Source organism: Mustela nigripes, chromosome 2, assembly GCF_022355385.1.
Source record: "Mustela nigripes isolate SB6536 chromosome 2, MUSNIG.SB6536, whole genome shotgun sequence".
NCBI lineage: Eukaryota > Metazoa > Chordata > Mammalia > Carnivora > Mustelidae > Mustela > Mustela nigripes.
In genome coordinates, this window is record NC_081558.1 from 153,962,151 (window position 1) to 153,979,699 (window position 17,549).

Genomic DNA, 17,549 nt, shown 5'->3' on the forward strand with positions numbered 1-17,549 from the left:
AAAATTGGGGTACAGATGGCCCTTCTTTTCACTACATCTGTATCTTTTGGGTAAATACCCAGTAGTGCAATTGCAGGGTCATAGGGTAGCTCTATTTTAAATTTCTTAAGGAATCTCCACACTGTTTTCCAAAGTGGCTGCACCAACTTGCATTTCCACCAACAGTGTAAGAGGGTTCCCCTTTCTCCACATCCTCTCCAACACTTGTTTACTGTCTTGTTGATTTTAGCCATTCTGACTTGTGTAAGGTGGTATCTCAGTGTGGTTTTGATTTGAATCTCTCTGATGGTTAATGATAATGAATATTTTTTCATGTGTCTGTTAGCCATTTGTATATCTTCTTTGGAGAAGTGTCTGTTCATGTCTTCTGCCCATTTTTTGACATGATTATTATCTGTTTTGTGTGTGTTGAGTTTGAGGAGTTCTTTATAGGTCTTGGATATCAGCCTTTTGTCTGTAGTGTCATTTGTGAATATCTTCTCCCATTCCATCGGTTGCCTCTTTGTTTTGTTAACTGTTTCCTTTGCTGTGCAGAAGCTTTTGATCTTGATGAAGTCACAAAAGTTCATTTTCGCTTTTGTTTCCTTTGCTTTTGGAGACATATCTTGAAAGAAGTTGCTGTGGCCAATGTCGAAGAAGTTAGTGCCTATGTTCTCCTCTAGGATTTTGATAGATTCACGCCTCACGTTGAGGTCTTTTGTCTATTTCGAGTTTATCCTTGTGTATGGTGTAAGAGAATGGTCAAGTTTCATTCCTCTACCCATTGCTGTCCAATTTTCCCAGCACAATTTATTGAAGCAATGTCTTTTTTCCATTGTATATTTTTTCCTGCTTTGTCAAAGATTATTTGACCATAGAGTTGAGGTTCCATACCTGGGTATTCTACTCTGTTCCACTGGTCTATGTGTCTCTTTTGTGCCAGTACCATGCTGTCTTGGTGATCACAGATTTGTAGTAAAGCTTGAAATCAGGCAATGTGATGCCCCCAGTTTTATTTTTATTTTTCAACATTTCCTTAGAAATTCGGGGTCTCTTCTGGTTCCATATAAATTTTAGGATTGTTCCAGCTCTTTGAAAAATGCTTGTGGAATTTTGATTGGGATGGCATTGAAAGTATAGATTGCTCTGGGCAGTACCGACATTTTAATGATGTTTATTCTTCCAATCCATGAGCATCGAATCCTCTTCCAACTTTTTGTGACTTCTTCAATTTCTTTCATGAATGTTCTGTAGTTCCTCGAGTACAAATCCTTTACCTCTTTGGTTACGTTTATTTACAGGTATCTTATGGTTCTTGGTGCTATAGTAAATGGAATCGATTCTCTAATTTCCCTTTCTATATTTCATTGTTAGTGTATAAGAAAGCAACTGATTTCTGTACATTGATTTTGTATCCTTGATTTTGCCACATTACTGAATTGCTGTATGCGTTCTAGTATTTTGGAGGTGGAGTCTTTTGGGTTTTTCATATAAAGTATCGTGTCATCTCCGAAGATAGAGAGTTTGACTTCTTCTTTGCCAATATGAATATGTTCTTTTTCTTTTTGTTGTCTGATTGCTGGTTCTAGGACTTCTAGCACTATGTTGAACAACAGTGGTGAGCGTGGACATCCTTGTTGTGTTCCTAATCTCAAAGGGAAGGCTGTCAGCTTTTCTCCATTGAGGATGATATTCGCTGTGGGTTTTTCATAGATAGATTTTATGAAGTTGAGGAATTTTCCCTCTATCCTTATACTTTGAATAGTTTTAATCAGGAACGGTTGCAGTATCTTGTCAAGTGCTTTTCTGTATCAGTTGAGAGGACCATGTGGTTCTTCTCTCTTCTCTTATTGATTTATTCTATCACATTGATTGATTTGCAAATGTTGAACCACCTTGCATCCCATGGATAAATCCCACCTGGTCATGGTGGATAATTTTTTTAATGTACTGTTGGATCCTATTAGCTAGGGATCTTGTTGAGAATCTTGGCATCCATATTCATCAGGGACATTGGTCTGAAATTCTCCTTTTTGGTGTGGTCTTTGCTTGGTTTAGGGATCAGGGTAATGCTGGCTTCATAAAAAGAGTCTGGAAGTTTCCCTTCTGTTTCTATTTTTTGAAACAGCTTCAAAAGAATAGTTATTATTTCTTCTTTAAATGTTTGGTAGAATTCTCCACGGAATCTGTCATGTCCTGGCCATTGTTTTTTGGGAGGTTTTTGGCCACTGCTTCAATCTCATTACTAAATATTGCTCTATTCAGGTTGTCAATTTCTTCCTGATTCAGTTTTGGAAGTTTATAGGTTTCCAGGAATACAACCATTTCGTCTAGTTTGCTTAACTTATTGGCATATAACTGTTGATAATAATTTCTGATGATTGTTTCTATTTCCTTGGTGTTAGTCATGATCTCTTCCTTTTCATTCATAATTTTATTAATTTCAGGTCCTCTCTCTTTCTTTTGGATTATTTTCCCCAATGGTTTATCGATCTTATTGATTCTTAAACCACCTTCTAGTTTTGTTGATGTATTTACTGTATCTCTAGTTTGTCTCATTGAGCTCTGCTCTAATTTTGATTATTTTCCTTCTTGTGTGTGGGGTTGGCTTAATTTGTTGTTGATTCTCCAGTTCTTTTTTTTTTTTTTAAAGATTTTTTTTATTTATTTGACAGAGAGAGATCACAGTAGGTAGAGAGGCAGGCAGAGAGAGGGGAAGGGAAGGAAGCAGGCCCCTGCTGAGCAGAGCGCCCGACGCGGGACTCGATCCCAGAACCCTGAGATCATGACCTGAGCCGAAGGCAGCGGCTTAACCCACTGAGCCACCCAGGCGCCCGATTCTCCAGTTCTTTAAGGTGTAAAGAAAGCTGGTGTATTCTGGATTTTTCAATTTTTTGAGGGAGGCTTGGATGGCTATGTAGTTCCCCCTTAGGACTGTCTTTGCCATATCTCATAGGTTTTTGGGCTGAAGTGTCTTCATTCTCATTGGTGTCCATGAATTGTTTAAGTTCTTCTTTAATTTTCTGGTTAATCCAAACATGCTTAAGCAGGGTGGTCTTTAGCTTCCAAGTGTTTGAATTCCTTCCAAACTTTTTCTTGTGGTTGAGTTCCAGTTTCAAAGTACTGTGGTCTGAGAAAATGCAGGAAATAATCTCAATCTTTTGGAATCGGTTGAGCCCTGATTTTGACCCAGTATGTGGTCTATTCTGGAGAAAGTTCCATGCGTGCTCAAGAAGAATGAGTATTCTGTTGTTTCAGGACAGAATGTTCTGTATAAATCTTTGAGGTCCATCTGGTCCATCTGGTCCAATTCAATGCTCTTGTTTCTTTATTGATTTTCTGCTTGGATGATCTGTCCATTACTGAGAGTGGCATGTTAAGAACCCCTACTATTCATGTATTCATATCAATATGACTCTTTATCTTGATTAACAGTTGTCTTATGTAGTTGGCTGCTCCCATATTGGGGGCATAAATATTTACAATTGTTAGATCTTCTTGGTGGATAAACCCTTTAAGAATGATGTAGTGTCCTTCTTTATCCCTGACTACAGTCTTTAGTTTAAAATCTAATTTACCTGATATGAGAATCACTACCCCAGCTTTCTTTTGAGGCCCATTGGCATGAAAGATGCTTCTTCATCCCTTCACTTTCAGTCTGGATGTATCCTTAGGTTCCAAGCGGGTCTCTTGCAGACAATATATGGATGAGTCCTGTCATTTTATCCAATCTGCAACCCTGTGCTGTCTTATGGGAGTGTTTAGGCCATTAATGTTGAGAGTGATTATTGAAAGATACATTTTTATTGACATCATGTTGCCTGTGAAGTCCTTGTTTCTATAGATTGTCTCTGTAAACTTCTGTTCTATGACACTCTTGGGTTCATTCTTCTTTTATAGAATACCTCTTAATATTTCTTGTAGTGTCGGCTTGTGGTCACATACTTTATTAAACCTTGCCGGTCTTGGAAGCTCTTTATTTCTCCATCCATGTTGAATGTCATCCTTGCTGGATAAAGTATTCTTAGCTGCATGTTCTTCTCATTTAGGGCCCTGAATATGTCTTGCCAGCCCTTTCTGGCTTGCCAGGTTTCTGTGGACAGGTCTGACATTATTCTGATGGACCTTCTTCTGTACATAAGGAATCTCTTCCCCCTAGCTGCTCTCAAAAGCTCTTGTCTAAAATCATGATCATCAGTCTTACAATCAAGTGCTTCAAGGTCTTTCTAGATTCGTTGATCTTGGGGGTTGTTCTTTCTACCTCTACGGCACGAACGCTGGTTCCATTCCCCAGACTGGGAAAATTTTCACAGAGAATTTTTTCAACTATATCTAGTAGTCTTCTTTCTTTCTCCTCCTCCCTCAGGGATCCCAATAATTCAGACATTGGAACGTTTCATGGCATCATTTGTTTTCCTAATTCTGTTTTCATGGCTTCTAAGCTGTTTGTTCCAGGCCTCCTCCTGATCCTTTCTCTCTATCAGTTTGTCCTCTAGATCACTAATTCTATCTTCTGCCTCAGTTACCCTAGCTGTTAGAGTATTTAGATTAGATGGGATCTCATTGATAGCATTTTTAACTTCTCACGGGTGTCTTTTACTTCTGTCCTTAGCGATTCCATGTTGTCACTAATGATTTTCTCCAACTTAGCCTTTGCTTGGATAATTGTTACCCTGAATTCCCTTTCCAACATATTATTTATGTCCATATCCAATAGTTCTGATGGAGAGGGCACAATCTCTGAATTTTTCTTCTGTTGGGTATACCTCCTAGTAATTTTGGTGAGCGGCAGTTGAGGAGATATGTAGCTGAATGTATCAGCTGTGATCCAGGCAAGGTGCACCCTGGAACACTTCTGAGCAATCGAAGTCACCACAAAAAAGAAAGAAAAAAAGAGAGAGAGAGAGAAAGAGAGAGGCAGAAAAAAGAAAAGACCCAGCCAGAATGGGCCCCAAAGGTAAGATTTATAAGGCTTATAAGGCATACAAACAAAAAGACCAACAAAAGTAAATGACAAGAAAAATAAAGAACCCACCCAAAATGAACCCCAAGGATAGGATTTATATAATACCAGAACAAAAACAAATACACAGGAACACTGACAGAAGAAGAAGATGGGAGGGTGGTTAAATCCTTGATGTGGGAGAGGAATGTCATTTTATTCTTTCTGGGTGTATTTTTGTTAAAAGACTCAACTTTCCAGGGATAAAGGGAAATTAAAACTGGTTTATATACAGGGGTAGTATTGATTAGGGAAAGAGGTTTACCTTGAAGCTTATATCTATATGTATATTTAAAAAAATAGAAAAGAAAAAGAAAAAAGGTATAAGTATGAAAAAAGTTCAAGTTAAAATGTTATTATGGAATATATTGTAGTAAACCTCTAGTTGTAATGGTAAGTAGGTTAAAAAAATTAAAGAGAACAAGAATAGTGAGAACAAATTTAAAAGTAAAAGTTGAATCTATGAAATATACAGGTTTTAAGGCAATACCGGGAGTTTAATATCTTCTTTTCCCCTGATATTGGAGTTTACCCTGTGGTGGTTGTCCTCTTGTTCTTTTGACTGGCTTTCCGGGGGGAGGGGCCTGCCGCATTATTTTTCAGTCAGTCTTGCTTGGGTTGAGTCCTCCTGCCCCCTATCAAGGGACTGGGCTCTGTGAAAACTGGTTTTTCAGGCTTTGTTCTCTGGAGGTTTTCTCTTTGGAGGCTCTTTGTGGCTTCTCAGAGGTTTGGTGGAAAGCAAACTGCACCCAGACCTCCGACTCAGAGAGAAGCCTCCATCTGCTCCCCTCTGGGTGGTCCAGAACACACAGACTCCCCCTCTGCAAACTCCGCTGAGCCATGCAGCCTCCCACAGGCATAGCACGTCCCCAGCCACTGTCTCAGGGGGCACCTGAAGCGCCCACTTGTCTCTGCACCCCCGTGCCACTAAAACCCCAAGCGATACTGGTCCAGGGAGCCCGCTTCTGGTGGCTGCCTTTGCCAGGACTACTACTGTCTGGGGCCCAGCCCTCAGGTTGCCACCACAGGGGATCGCACTGAATTCCTTCAGGCCCTAGCTGGGAGAGTCCAGACCCTCGGCCTCTTCTACAGATCACCAGCTAGCGTCAGGATGGAGCTTTCTTGGGTACTGGCAGGGAGTGGGTCAGACCCTGGTCGCACACTGAGCAAAAGTTCTAGGGAGCGCAGGCTGGCACTGTCACCAGACTCCCTCATGTGGGGTGGGAGTGTGCCCCGCTGATCTGTGGTACAAGCCGTGCAACCCCGGGGGCTCCACCATACTCTCTCTGGCACAGATGGTCACTGGCGGTGGCCCTCCTGGGTCTGTGGGTTTTGGCCCGTGCCCATGACTGCGTGATTCCACCAGCTTCCCCTTAAGATCTTTTGCTCTTTTTGAGCGCTTTTAACCAGACTCCAAGTTAATGCTGGCCCCCAATCACAGGCACTCTTGTATTGGGGTATTACTTTCCAATGGGTGGCTTCTAGTGGCTCCCTCGCCCTTCTGTTTATCCTCCGATATCAGTCTGATCGTTCCTACTCCGCTTTACCATTCCACTGTTGTCTTCTGCCCCCGAAGAGATCCAGAACTGTCTAATCCTACAGCTCAGGCTGATTCCATGGGTGTTCAGAGTGTTCTGGTAGATAATTAGCTCACTTTAGGGGATAGGCTGAAATAGGGTCTCCTACTTCACCATCTTGCTTCTTTTTCAATAAGAGGTTTTCTTTTGTGGTATTTCTATTTGATTGTTTCCTTCAGAGAACTCTCCAGCAGTAGGATTCCTTGGTCAAAAGGCAGGGGTGTTTTTGAGATCTGTTTCTACCATATCACACTGACTTGTGTCTCCTCCCATTTCACCTTCAGGCAGAGGCAGACTTTCACTCAACTGCTTACTCTCCTTAGCACCTACACGAACTGATCTCTTATAAGAAATAAGTATTTAGAAAAGTAAATGAGCACATAAACTCTCCTCTCCCACCATCTCAAGTAAGTGGACCATAGTGCGTCTTTCTGCTTAGATCAGAAATCTATGAGGTGTTTTGACTCTTCCTTCTTCCTCACTCTTATCCAATCCTTTACCAAGTCCTGTTCATTCTAGCTTCTTTCTCTGTGTGGGTGATAAATTCTATTTCAGACACTGCTTTTTATTTTATTTTATTTTATTTTATTTTAGTAGGCTCCATGCCCAATGTAGGGCTTGAACTCAGCGCTGAGATTGAGAGTCACATGCTCTACCAACTGAGCCAGGCAGGAACACCCCCCACCCCAAAAATATGGAAGAAGTCAATGCGCTATCCATTGCACGACAGAGCCAGGCACTCACCCCCAAAATATGGAACGCTTCACGAATTTGTATATCATGCTAGCACAGGGGCTATGCTAATCTTCTCTGTATTGTTCCAATTTTAGTATAAGTGTGGCCGAAGCGAGCACCATTCTAGTTTCTAAATAGCTTTTGAAGCCTTCCATTTCTTTCCTTGTTCCCTCCTCCAAGCCACCATGTTTTCTTGCCTGGCCTGTCACATACTACCCTTCTAACTGGCACCCATGCCTCCTCTCCTGCCTTTCCCAAACCATTCTCCTCACAAAAGAGTGCCTATAAAGCATAAAATCCCAGGGTAGCCTGGTGGCATTAATTTATACTTGCCCCTCCCCCAAAATTCAATCCCTGTAAGAATCTCTGTATCCTTCTCTTTCTATGGTTGCAAACACATCTTTTGGGAACCTTATTTCGGCCCTCTCGAGCCACTACAGCGGCCCTAACTCCCAGCACGTGGTTGTGAAGGTTGTCTCCTCAAGTCACGTTGGCAGAAACTGGTTCTTAAACAATTCCCCCTCCTCCCCCCACAAATCCCTGCTTTCAGTTCTACTAGGAGCCTCTGGGACAAAGAGGACTGTACTGGCTGGCCCCCGTGGTGAGTGCATCTTACCACGTCCTGGAGAAACACTGCTTCGGCTCTGGCCCCGGGGCTCTCCTGCAGAGTACTGGGCTCCACCTGGTCAGCCTCTCGACCCTCCTCCTCCGCCTTCTCTGGGTCCAGCCTCTCTTCTAAGTCACTTGAATGTTGACAGTCCAGGGATGTTTCCGAGGCCTTCTTTTCCTCCTGTTGGGGGCCTGGCTCCAGGGGAAGGTCTTTGTTGCATTCCACCGTCCTCACTGCTTCTGGTCCTGGTTTGGCTTCCTCGAGAACCCCCTTCTTAGGTACGGAAGCTGTGAAGGATGAGAGTTATGTTGAAGACTTCATTTGCAGAGAGGCCCTAACCCGCGTAGTCACTGTCCTGGACTAGTCCCGCTTCACGAGGATGGAGGGAATTCTCCCAGCTTGCTGCTTTTCACATTTTGACCCTTTCCCCCTCGCCGTGTCCTGTTTTAGTTCCCAGAGTCACAGACTGTCAGAGATGGGATGGGTCTTGAAGATCCCCCAGTCCAGGGGCTCGTGACTGGGGATCCCCTGCTCTTTCCCTCCCCAGGAGACATTTGGGTGAGGAGGGGGTGGCTATGGGCATTTAGTGGGCAGAAGTCAGGAATGTTGCCAAATATCCTACGAAACGTAAAACAGCCCCTGCCCCCAACAAAGAGTTGCCCAGCCACAATGTCAATAGTACCAAGTTGAGAAACCCTGTTCTAATCTAATCTTTCACTTCACATCTAAGTAAATTCAGACCCTGAGGAGTCAAGCTGTTGCCTAGGGCACAGGAATCCCTTATTTACACCAAGCCACAGAGATGGGCTGTGATTTTGACTGACAGCTTCCAGTGTGACTCTTCCCAGGGGGCAACTCCACACCAATTTGGATATATCTCACAAAAGACTCTGAGAACACTTTTTCCTCAAGTACTTCCCTTCCTCTTCTAGCCCTCACCCTGCTCCATCCCACCAGCCCCCCCCACAGAACATTCTCCACACAGGGCATCACATGATGCCCCTGAGTTTTTGCTCATCTTCTGCCCCCTGTCCTGAAGGGAAACGGAGGAGAAAAGGACAAAATACTTATTGAACATCGTCTGTGAGCCAGACTGTGAACAGGCATTTTATGGACATTCCCCTGTTCAGAGTTCACCCCAGCCCTTGTGAGAGTGACCACTCCTGGCTCAGCGATATCAACCACCGTCCACTGTCACACAGCCCCAAAGTGCTAAAGCTAGGATTCAAATCACCCCAGGTGAAGTCCAAAACCTACAGACTTTCCACAATACTCAGCTGCCTCTCACCCCAGAATGCCTTCCCCATTTTTTCTGTATGGAGAAAGCCCACCCATTTACGAAAGCCCTCCCAAATGTCACCTCTTCTGGAAAGCCTTCCTAGAATCCTCCCGAGAAGACTGCCTCTTCTTGATGCCCCTGAAATCCTTTCTGAACACCTCTTTCATTATCTTTCAGGGACTGAAGTCCTCCATCATTCAAAGAGCCCAAGGAGGGAGGCTCTTGGGTAGGGCAGTCAGTTAAGTAACCAACTCATGTCATGATCTCAATCAGGGTTGTGAGATCGGGCCCTATGTTGGGCTGCATGCTGAGCTCAGAGTCTGCTTGAGATTCTCTCTCCCCTCTCTGCCCCTCCCCCTTGTGCTCTCTTGCTTTCTAGAAAAATAAATAAATAAATCTCTTAAAAAAAAAAAAAGCCCAAGGAGAGTCTTGTGCTACTAGACAGGCTGACCCTGTGCCACACTTTGGTACGGTTTTAGTTTCTCTTCCTAGTTCATGAGCTCGCTGGGCAAAGGGATCCTATTCTAACAATCTCTGAGCCTCCACAGCCCCTTGTAAACATGTGAAGGTGCACAGGGGAGTGTTTTAAAGCACGGGTTTTAAAATCTGGGTTAAAATCCTGGTTCTTCTACTTCCTTGCTCTGAGTCATTTGGCAAGTTAACTGATTTCCTCTCTAAGCAAATGGGAAGGATAGTAACAAACTGTACCTCACAGGGTTTTTGTGCAGAACACTTAGGACAGTGCCTAATACCATAAGAGTTGTTCAAAAAACGTTAGCTAATATTAATAGCAAAAATAGGCTTAAACCAAAGTGGGCATTTGCTGGTTTGTCTATCAGTCATCCTTTCCTTTGTGGTTCTCCCTACTTCCCTTTTATGTGGCTCACAGCTGGCTGTTGACCACAGAACCCTTCCTAACTCAAGAGATGGTTCAGACACTCAGCCTTAGCCAATCCTAGAACCCTAAGTGTCTGGCACCCATGATTCATCCAAGGCTGGGCACGTGTCCCAAGCCGGCCCAACGGAGTCTTCCCTGCATTTGATATATGGAAATTGGGAGCAAGATACCCTTTCTCATTGCTAGGGTTGCTAGCCATATTCTCTTCAGATATGAGGTAGAAGTGAGGGGTGGATGGATGGATGGATGGAGAGAGGTTGAGTCCAGAAGAGTTGACTTCCTTGAGCTTTTCCTCCTGCCTGCTCACTATATGGGAGAATAAAATAATAGGCAACATTTGCTGAGTACTTGCTATGTATTACTCCCTGTTCTGAGAGCTTCCCATGTATTAACTAATTTAATATTCCCAGCAAACTTACGAAGAGGATATGATTAGGAACTTCATTCCCATTTTACAGCTCAAGCAGTTGAGGCACACAGCTGCTAAAGATCATCCAGTGAAATGGCTGACACTGGTCTTGGGCAATCTGGCTCCAGAGCCCACAGTCTTTTTTTTTTTTTTTAAGATTTTAATTTTTTATTTGGCAGACAGATCACAGGCAGAGAGGCAGGCAGAGGGAGAGGGGGAAGCAGGCTCCCCACTGTGCAGAGAGGCCAATGCGGGACTTGATCCCAGGACCCTCAGATCATGACCTGAGCCGAAGGCAGGGGCTTAATCCACTGAGCCACCCAGGCATCCCCAGAGATGCAGTCTTAACCACTTCACTACATTATCTTGCAAACTCTGGTTAGGCAACTTTGTCTATTTTTTTAAATTCCTTTCGATGAAAGGAATTCCTGCTTTACCTGTAGATGTCTCAGCTCCCAGTGGCTTGTTATCTTCAGGCCAACCTCCACTCTCTGACCCCTGGAAAGAAAATTCTTCCAGGCTGGAAAGTGACTGGAGCTCCTTCGGGGGTGTTCTGCACGGGGTGCTGTTGGTGCTGATGACCGCTGACACGCGCAGCGGAACGGACACCGCAAAGGGCTCAGAGATGTTCAGGGCCTTGCGCTGGTGACGGGGAGAGGGCTCCATCTGGAAGAGACTGCTGGTAAAGACAGATTTGCTGGGGCTGTCGTTCGATGTGTAGAACATACCCAGCATCTTCGGGGCTGTTTGCTCACTCTCTGGATCCTCGAGAGGCCGGAACACCTTCAGCTGCTCAGGTGGGGGCCGGGCCTGAGCGCCCTGAAGTTGGCTTCGGTCACTGCTCATGTTGAAGCCCCCCTCCGCCCCTGCCGGCATCCCCTCCTGGCCCCATTCGCCCTCCTGGTTGCTGAGGTCACATGAGCTACCAGTGTTGGTTGAATGCAATTTTGCCGCTGGGATGAAAAATCCACCAGTGGTGACCGTTCGATTAAAATTTCCTTTGGTTTCTTTCCCTAGTGAAAAAGCAAACACACACACGGTCAGAAGCCTTGGCACACACACACACACACCACAACACAGCCTTCCAGTAAGGGAAGGTGTACAACACCTGAACATTGGGAAGGCATAACCTTCTAAAAAGGGTATAGCCCTCCCAAAAGAGACAGACAACGTTTGGTTGACGGGAGAGTAAGCATCTTCTCCTGTGCACAGAATGTTGGCACGATGGCCTGACAGGACCATTCTCTGTTGTGCTCTACGCATCTGTTTGAAACTCCGCAAGGAGAGCAGTTTCCAAATGGCTAATGTTGCTAGACACAGTGGTCATCCACCCGGCAGTAAATGTAGATCGTGAAAAAAGACAAAGATGGGAGAGGGAATGAAGTTTTCCCAAAATGAAGGAGAAGACAAAGGGCAAAATAGCAGAATTCTGTTTTACTTTAAAACTTTCGAATGTATTGTTTTAAGTGTCTTCTGGCAGACAGACCCAAAAGGGGTTGGATTTCCCAGCAAGGAAACAAATGCTGTTCTCAGCTAGACCTTTCTCCCTTTTCCCAGGCTTCCTCCTGCTGATTCAGGGGATGAGAAACTAGAAATGTAAATTAACTAAAAGTTAGAAAGCCCAGTTGTGAGCAGCAATTTCCCAACGGACTGACAAGTGAAAGCAAAGAGGAGAAAAATCTGTATCGGAAATAAACAAGGCGTGAGATAACACGGGAGTTGCCTGGGATCAGGAGAAAAACTGCACGAGGTACCAAGGGCTCTGCTGGACGTCTTATGTGATACGAGCTTTACAATTCTCCTGATTGCTCATGGAGGAGAAGTGTAATCACCTCCTTTAACACATGAGGAAACCGAGACTCAGAGAGGCAGAGAACCAGCCCAGTGCCCACCAAAGTGAGGACCTCAGTTTAGGTCCTCACCTAAATTCAGTAGAACCGCCTCAGGGGGTTTCAAAACTAAAGCAAATGGCCAAATATAAAGGCACAAAAATGCTAAAAGTATCGAGTCAGCTTGAAAAAGAGCTCATGGAGGATTTTACAAGTTTACAGTTATTTTTTAAAAGGTTGTTCTGTGGACGTTCTGCACGGTTTCAGGCTGCCTCCTTTATCAAAGAGCAAAATGGTTTCCATTAAAGGAGCTGGAAAAGTCACGGGATACATGTGGGCGTATGAACCTTCTGCTGCTGGGGAAGCCTTGTGCCTTATAACTCATAGAGGTGCTTGTTGGCTCCTTAACAAGAACAGAAGCCAGAGGGATAGGCGAAGCAGCCCTGAAGACCAGCGTGTGTTCACGCTGGTGTCACTGTGAGGATGTGTCACCTCGCGTGCAACTCTATACACATCTACTCCACCCCCGGCTGACTGGCTACATGCCAGGCTGGTGCCCATCTCTGTGTACTGGTGAATGAATGAACCAATCTCCAGGCTCGAAATCACGACCTGGCAGATACGATGAAGCTACTGCCTGCAGAAGGAAATGGGCAAATTCAAAACATGTAAGTATCTAGGCACCAAACTATGAGGTAAAAACCAGTGCTTGGCTCTTCCTTATGCCTAAGGTGAAAGCCTCACCTGCCTTAGCTTGCAGGTGTTGCCCTTTTACCTAGTTCAGGTTTGAGTGTACAATGGCTGCCATCACCAGCTGTGGGGAGAGGAAGGTGGGGGGAGGAGGATGGCCCTTGAGGCCAAGACTTGTGTAATGTGGGGTGGGGAGAGGCTGGGGAGGTGGTTAAGGCAAGGGCTGTGTGAACCTGCTGGGTTCAGGAAGGGTCAGGAGGGATTTGGGACTGTGCGTGACTGTGATGAGATTGGCAGGCAGGTAACTCATGAAGGCAAGTCTGGTAGGGGAGCTCGTGTCTCCCAGTGGTGACCCCCAGCTCCGAGAGAGCAGTTGCGAGAGCTCACCTTCCACAGGCACTGAGCACAGCGAGTCCATGCTTTTAGCTGGCCGGATAGTAGCCTTTTCCACTAAAGACAAAAGAAAAAATATTCCTGATGAATGCATATTGAGAGGAAGCGTTCAGAACAAAAATCAGGCTCTAAGTACACAAGAGAACTTTCTTTGCTAAAGTTTTTCAAGTATTTAGAGTTTTCCCCCATGGTAAACATTCCCCCACCCCACCCTGGATGCTCCTCCTTTCATAATGAGACTGAGCTGACAAAAACAGGGCATTTCTAGATCAAAGACTCGTGAATATTTTACAGATAAAGGTAAATTACAATTTTGTCAAATAGCTTTTAGCAAATGAGCCCTGAACCAAATTTTATGATACAAAGATTCATCCAGGGGGTAGATAGAGTCTATGAGGCTCAAGGCAACTCCCCCCATCCTACAGGCTGGAGAGCAGGATTCTTGGCTGTCGCCACAACTGACGGCACCCAGGAATGTGGTACAGCCAAGGAGGGGGCCCCGGGGACCGAAGTCCCCTTTCTCCCACGTGCAGCTCTGCTCCTGAGGCCTGTAGGCTGGTTGCTGCTCTAACGCATCTCACCCTGGAGCAGATCCAAACCAAGTCTCCTGTGCGTCTTGGTAAACCACCCAGGCAGATCTGGGGAGGAGTGTGGCTTAAATAAGTAAACACTTATTCCAGGCACGGGATTAGGCACTTAAAGATTTCGTTTCTTCTCTGGGAGCTGAAGTGGTTGAAAGGTAGTTCCTCTTGACGAGCTTGCCAGGAGGGGAAAGAGGGCAGTCTGGGAGCCGAGTGGGGTCCCAGGACTCGTGGCTGTGAGGTCACTGTGGATTCAGACAGATCTGGCTTCCAGTGCCAACTCTGCCCCTTCAGGTGGTGAACTCGGACATGCAGCTGGTCCGTAGGAAGCCCTGGGAGTTGGCTCTACCCCAAACTGAGCTGTTTCATCCCTCTTAAATTTCCCACATTTCTCTCCTTGCCCAAACCCTGCTGCTTCTGAGAGGCTCTAAATTAGCCCCTTGGCCTCCTTGGCTCAGGGCTTCTCTCTGTCTGGGCCCTGTAAGGAGGGGACAGGGCCATCTTCACCCAAAACCCTGGAGACAGCAAGACGGCCTTCAACCTCCTTGCTTCTGCTCAGGCACTAGAACCCTTGCCCCTTCGCCATCTGCTACTTCCGCAAGTTTACAAACTGACTTATCCTACAACTGCCTGACCAGTGTCCCTTGATTCAGAGACAAGTGTTTGCCTTTGTTTTCCAGAGGCTCTGTTTCTGGACTTCCTCTGGGTTTCATAGGTCAGACTTGAGGGCCAGTGACCTGATGACACTTAAGTGTCATGGAGGATATGCGACATTCTCTCTGCCACCGGTGTTCACCTTTCATGTTGGATCCTCTTTCTGACAACGTGGCTTCTTGTGGCCTTGGGGGCCACAGTGGCTGCCTTTGGGAACAGTCCCCAAGGATTCCCTGGCTTCATTTCCATTTCAGTAAGTGAGCACTCAGAGCTCCTTCGCCCATGACTATTTAGCCCACAGTTTTCTGTCTGAGACCTTGTCCTGGACTCGTGGAGATACATCTACCAGTTTTCTGGCAGCTTTGGGGTCCTCAAGTCCCCTCTCTTCAAGTATCCCTATAGCTTTGGGACTTCCCTGCTGAAAAGCATTTACTTTAGAGAGTACCCTGGACTCTCCCTGTGGGATAAGGCATAAATTTCAGTACATCCCCTTCATCTGTCCCCTCCAAAAAAATCCCAGTGCTATTCATGGTGAATCAATATTTAAAATTCCCTTAGTTATGGGGTTTAGAAAAGATTTTAAAAAATCATTTAAATATGTCAATTCACTGACTCATTTTTTCACATGCATATTTCAACAAGCAGTGGGGTCATGTCACTTACAGACACCATGCAGGTGGATATGACCACAAGCAGCCCCCACCCCTGTGAGGGTCCCAGCAACACTCCTCTAGTGAAAAGTGGGCACTTACGCCCCCAGTCAAGGTCAGAGTGTCACTTGTATTGGCCCTGATGGTTCTTTCATTTCACCCCTGCATCCCATTAAAATTCAGCCATTCCCTTAATCTGTCTGATTAGTTTGTTCATGAGGCTTTAGACCAGCAGCTTCCAACCCTGGCTGCATTTCAGAATCGCCTGGGGAACTTTCTAAAAACGAGACTCTGGCTTTCCCACAGCTCCTGAGGCAGAACCGCTATGGGTGTGAGCCTCTGAGGTGCAGCCAGGCCGAGACTCCCAGGCTGGGGACATCCTGTGCGTTCTGTGAGTAGACGACCATTTGATCCGGCACTTTGGACTTCTTCCTTCTGAAAGCCACTCAGGGAATGGGGGTGGGTGGGTGTTGGAAATCTTCCTAAGGCCAGATCAAAGCAGACCATTTATTTCATTTTTTGCTGTTTGTTTTGCTCTATTGTTTTTGACTTTTTGTTATGTGGTAAACTTCTTTCATGGTATCACCGATTCTGTGACTGAAATTGTCTTTGATGTGCTCAAGCAGATCTCTTTATTATTAGGTCAGGAGTTTTTTGCCAGGTACTCCTCCCTTCAGATTCTCCTTTGAGAAGCCTAATTTCTGATTTGTATCTGATCTACCACACCTGTGGCAACCTGCCCTCTTCACCTGAAATGGCTTTCCGGTTGGTGAAAGCCTTGTTTCCTCATACAGTGAATGTTGTAGATGCCTACCCAGAATCCTGTGCCCTTCCCCCTTCTCACAGAGCCCTTGTACTTCTTGGCTGCTCTTACTGTAATCCCATTCCTCATGCTGGGGATTGGTTTAGGAAGCCAGGCCTAAGCCAGTCAGTACAAGGAACCCGCTTGGCCATAGGGATTGATCCATATGACCCAGTGAAGGCAACGAGATGGGGTAGCATGGGGGCTGTTTCTGATGGGGGCTGCTGGGAAACAAGGGTCCCTGCTCTGAGGAGCAAGCTACCAGAAATAATGTTTTTTCTCCTTCTGGATGTAGTGATAGTCAAAGGGAAAGGCTAGAAGTACTATAGCCACTTCGTTGCAGCCAAGAAGCCAGACTGGGGATGAAGCTGACCCAGGAGCAGAGGAAAACAGGGAAATGGAGACAGAGCCACTGTGTTAAACCCTGAAGCCCTCCCTCTATCTCCCTGCTGAGCAGAGAGCCCGATTTGGGGCTCGATCCCAGAACCCTGAGATCATAAGAGGAGCTGAAGGCAGACGCTTAACCGACTGAGCCACCCAGGCACCCCAAATGTGAAGATTTCTAACATCTGTCTTTGGCATACAGTTATCACTGGCTTCATGGAAAGTCCTTCAAAATATTTTCACTCATTTTTCCTATAAGCATTCATTTCCCCCCAAAATCTTTATTACTAAAAACTTCAGGGCCATCTGGGTGGTACAGTCGGTTAAGAGTTGGACTCTTGTGGGGTGCCTGGGTGGCTCAGTGGTTAAAGCTTCTGCCTTCAGCTCAGGATATGATCTCAGGATCCTAGGATCAAGCTCTGCATCGGGCTCTCTGCTCAACAGGGAGCCTGCTTCCCCCTCTCTATCTCTGCCTACTTGTGATCTCTGTATGTCAAAAAAAAAAAAAAAAAAAAAAAGAGTTGAACTTTTGGTTTCCACTCAGGTCATGATCTCCAGGTCATGGGATGGTACCCTGTGTCTGCTTGAGATCCTCTCCCTCTCCCCCTCCCCACTCATGTGTTCACTCCCTCCTCCCTTTCTCTCAAAACGAAATCTTCAAAAAACAATAAAACTTCAAACATTCACAAAGTTTGAAGATCTCTAAACGTACTACTCAAGTTGACATTTGCCATATACTTGCTTTCTCCATTTCTCTGTCTACTTACTCACTTAAATATAGCTGAATCATAAGAAAGTGAGTTTCAATATTTTGACACTCATCTTTACATACTTCAACCTTGGGGGCACCTGGATGGCTCAGTTGGTTAAGTGTCTGACTTTGGCTTGGGTCATGATCCTACGGTTCTGGGCTTGAATCCTACATCAGGCTCTTCACTCATCAGGAAGCCTGCTTCTCCCTCTGCCCTCACCCTGCTTGTGCTCTCTCTCTCTCTCAAATAAATAAATAAAATATTAAAAAATAATAACAAATAAATAAATATTTCAAACTTATCATATGCCTCCTAAGAACCATTA

The 17,549-nt window shown here is 45.3% G+C and overlaps 1 protein-coding gene and 1 non-coding gene across 2 annotated transcripts in view; both read right to left on the reverse strand.

Moving 5' to 3' along the window:
• The window catches only part of ARHGAP31 (Rho GTPase activating protein 31), a 112,873-nt gene that overhangs the window by 6,871 nt on the left and 88,453 nt on the right, over positions 1 to 17,549 (reverse strand). Inside the window, exons 9-11 of the mRNA XM_059391899.1 lie at positions 13,396 to 13,458; positions 10,927 to 11,502; positions 7,910 to 8,190 (exon numbers count right to left, since the gene is read on the reverse strand). Of these exons, the coding sequence (XP_059247882.1) occupies positions 7,910 to 8,190; positions 10,927 to 11,502; positions 13,396 to 13,458 (920 nt within the window). The remainder of the gene's footprint in view (positions 1 to 7,909; positions 8,191 to 10,926; positions 11,503 to 13,395; positions 13,459 to 17,549) is intronic.
• On the reverse strand, positions 7,306 to 7,412 carry LOC132012666 (U6 spliceosomal RNA). Its single transcript, XR_009402670.1, has one exon. It is a non-coding gene; the product is annotated as a U6 spliceosomal RNA (small nuclear RNA).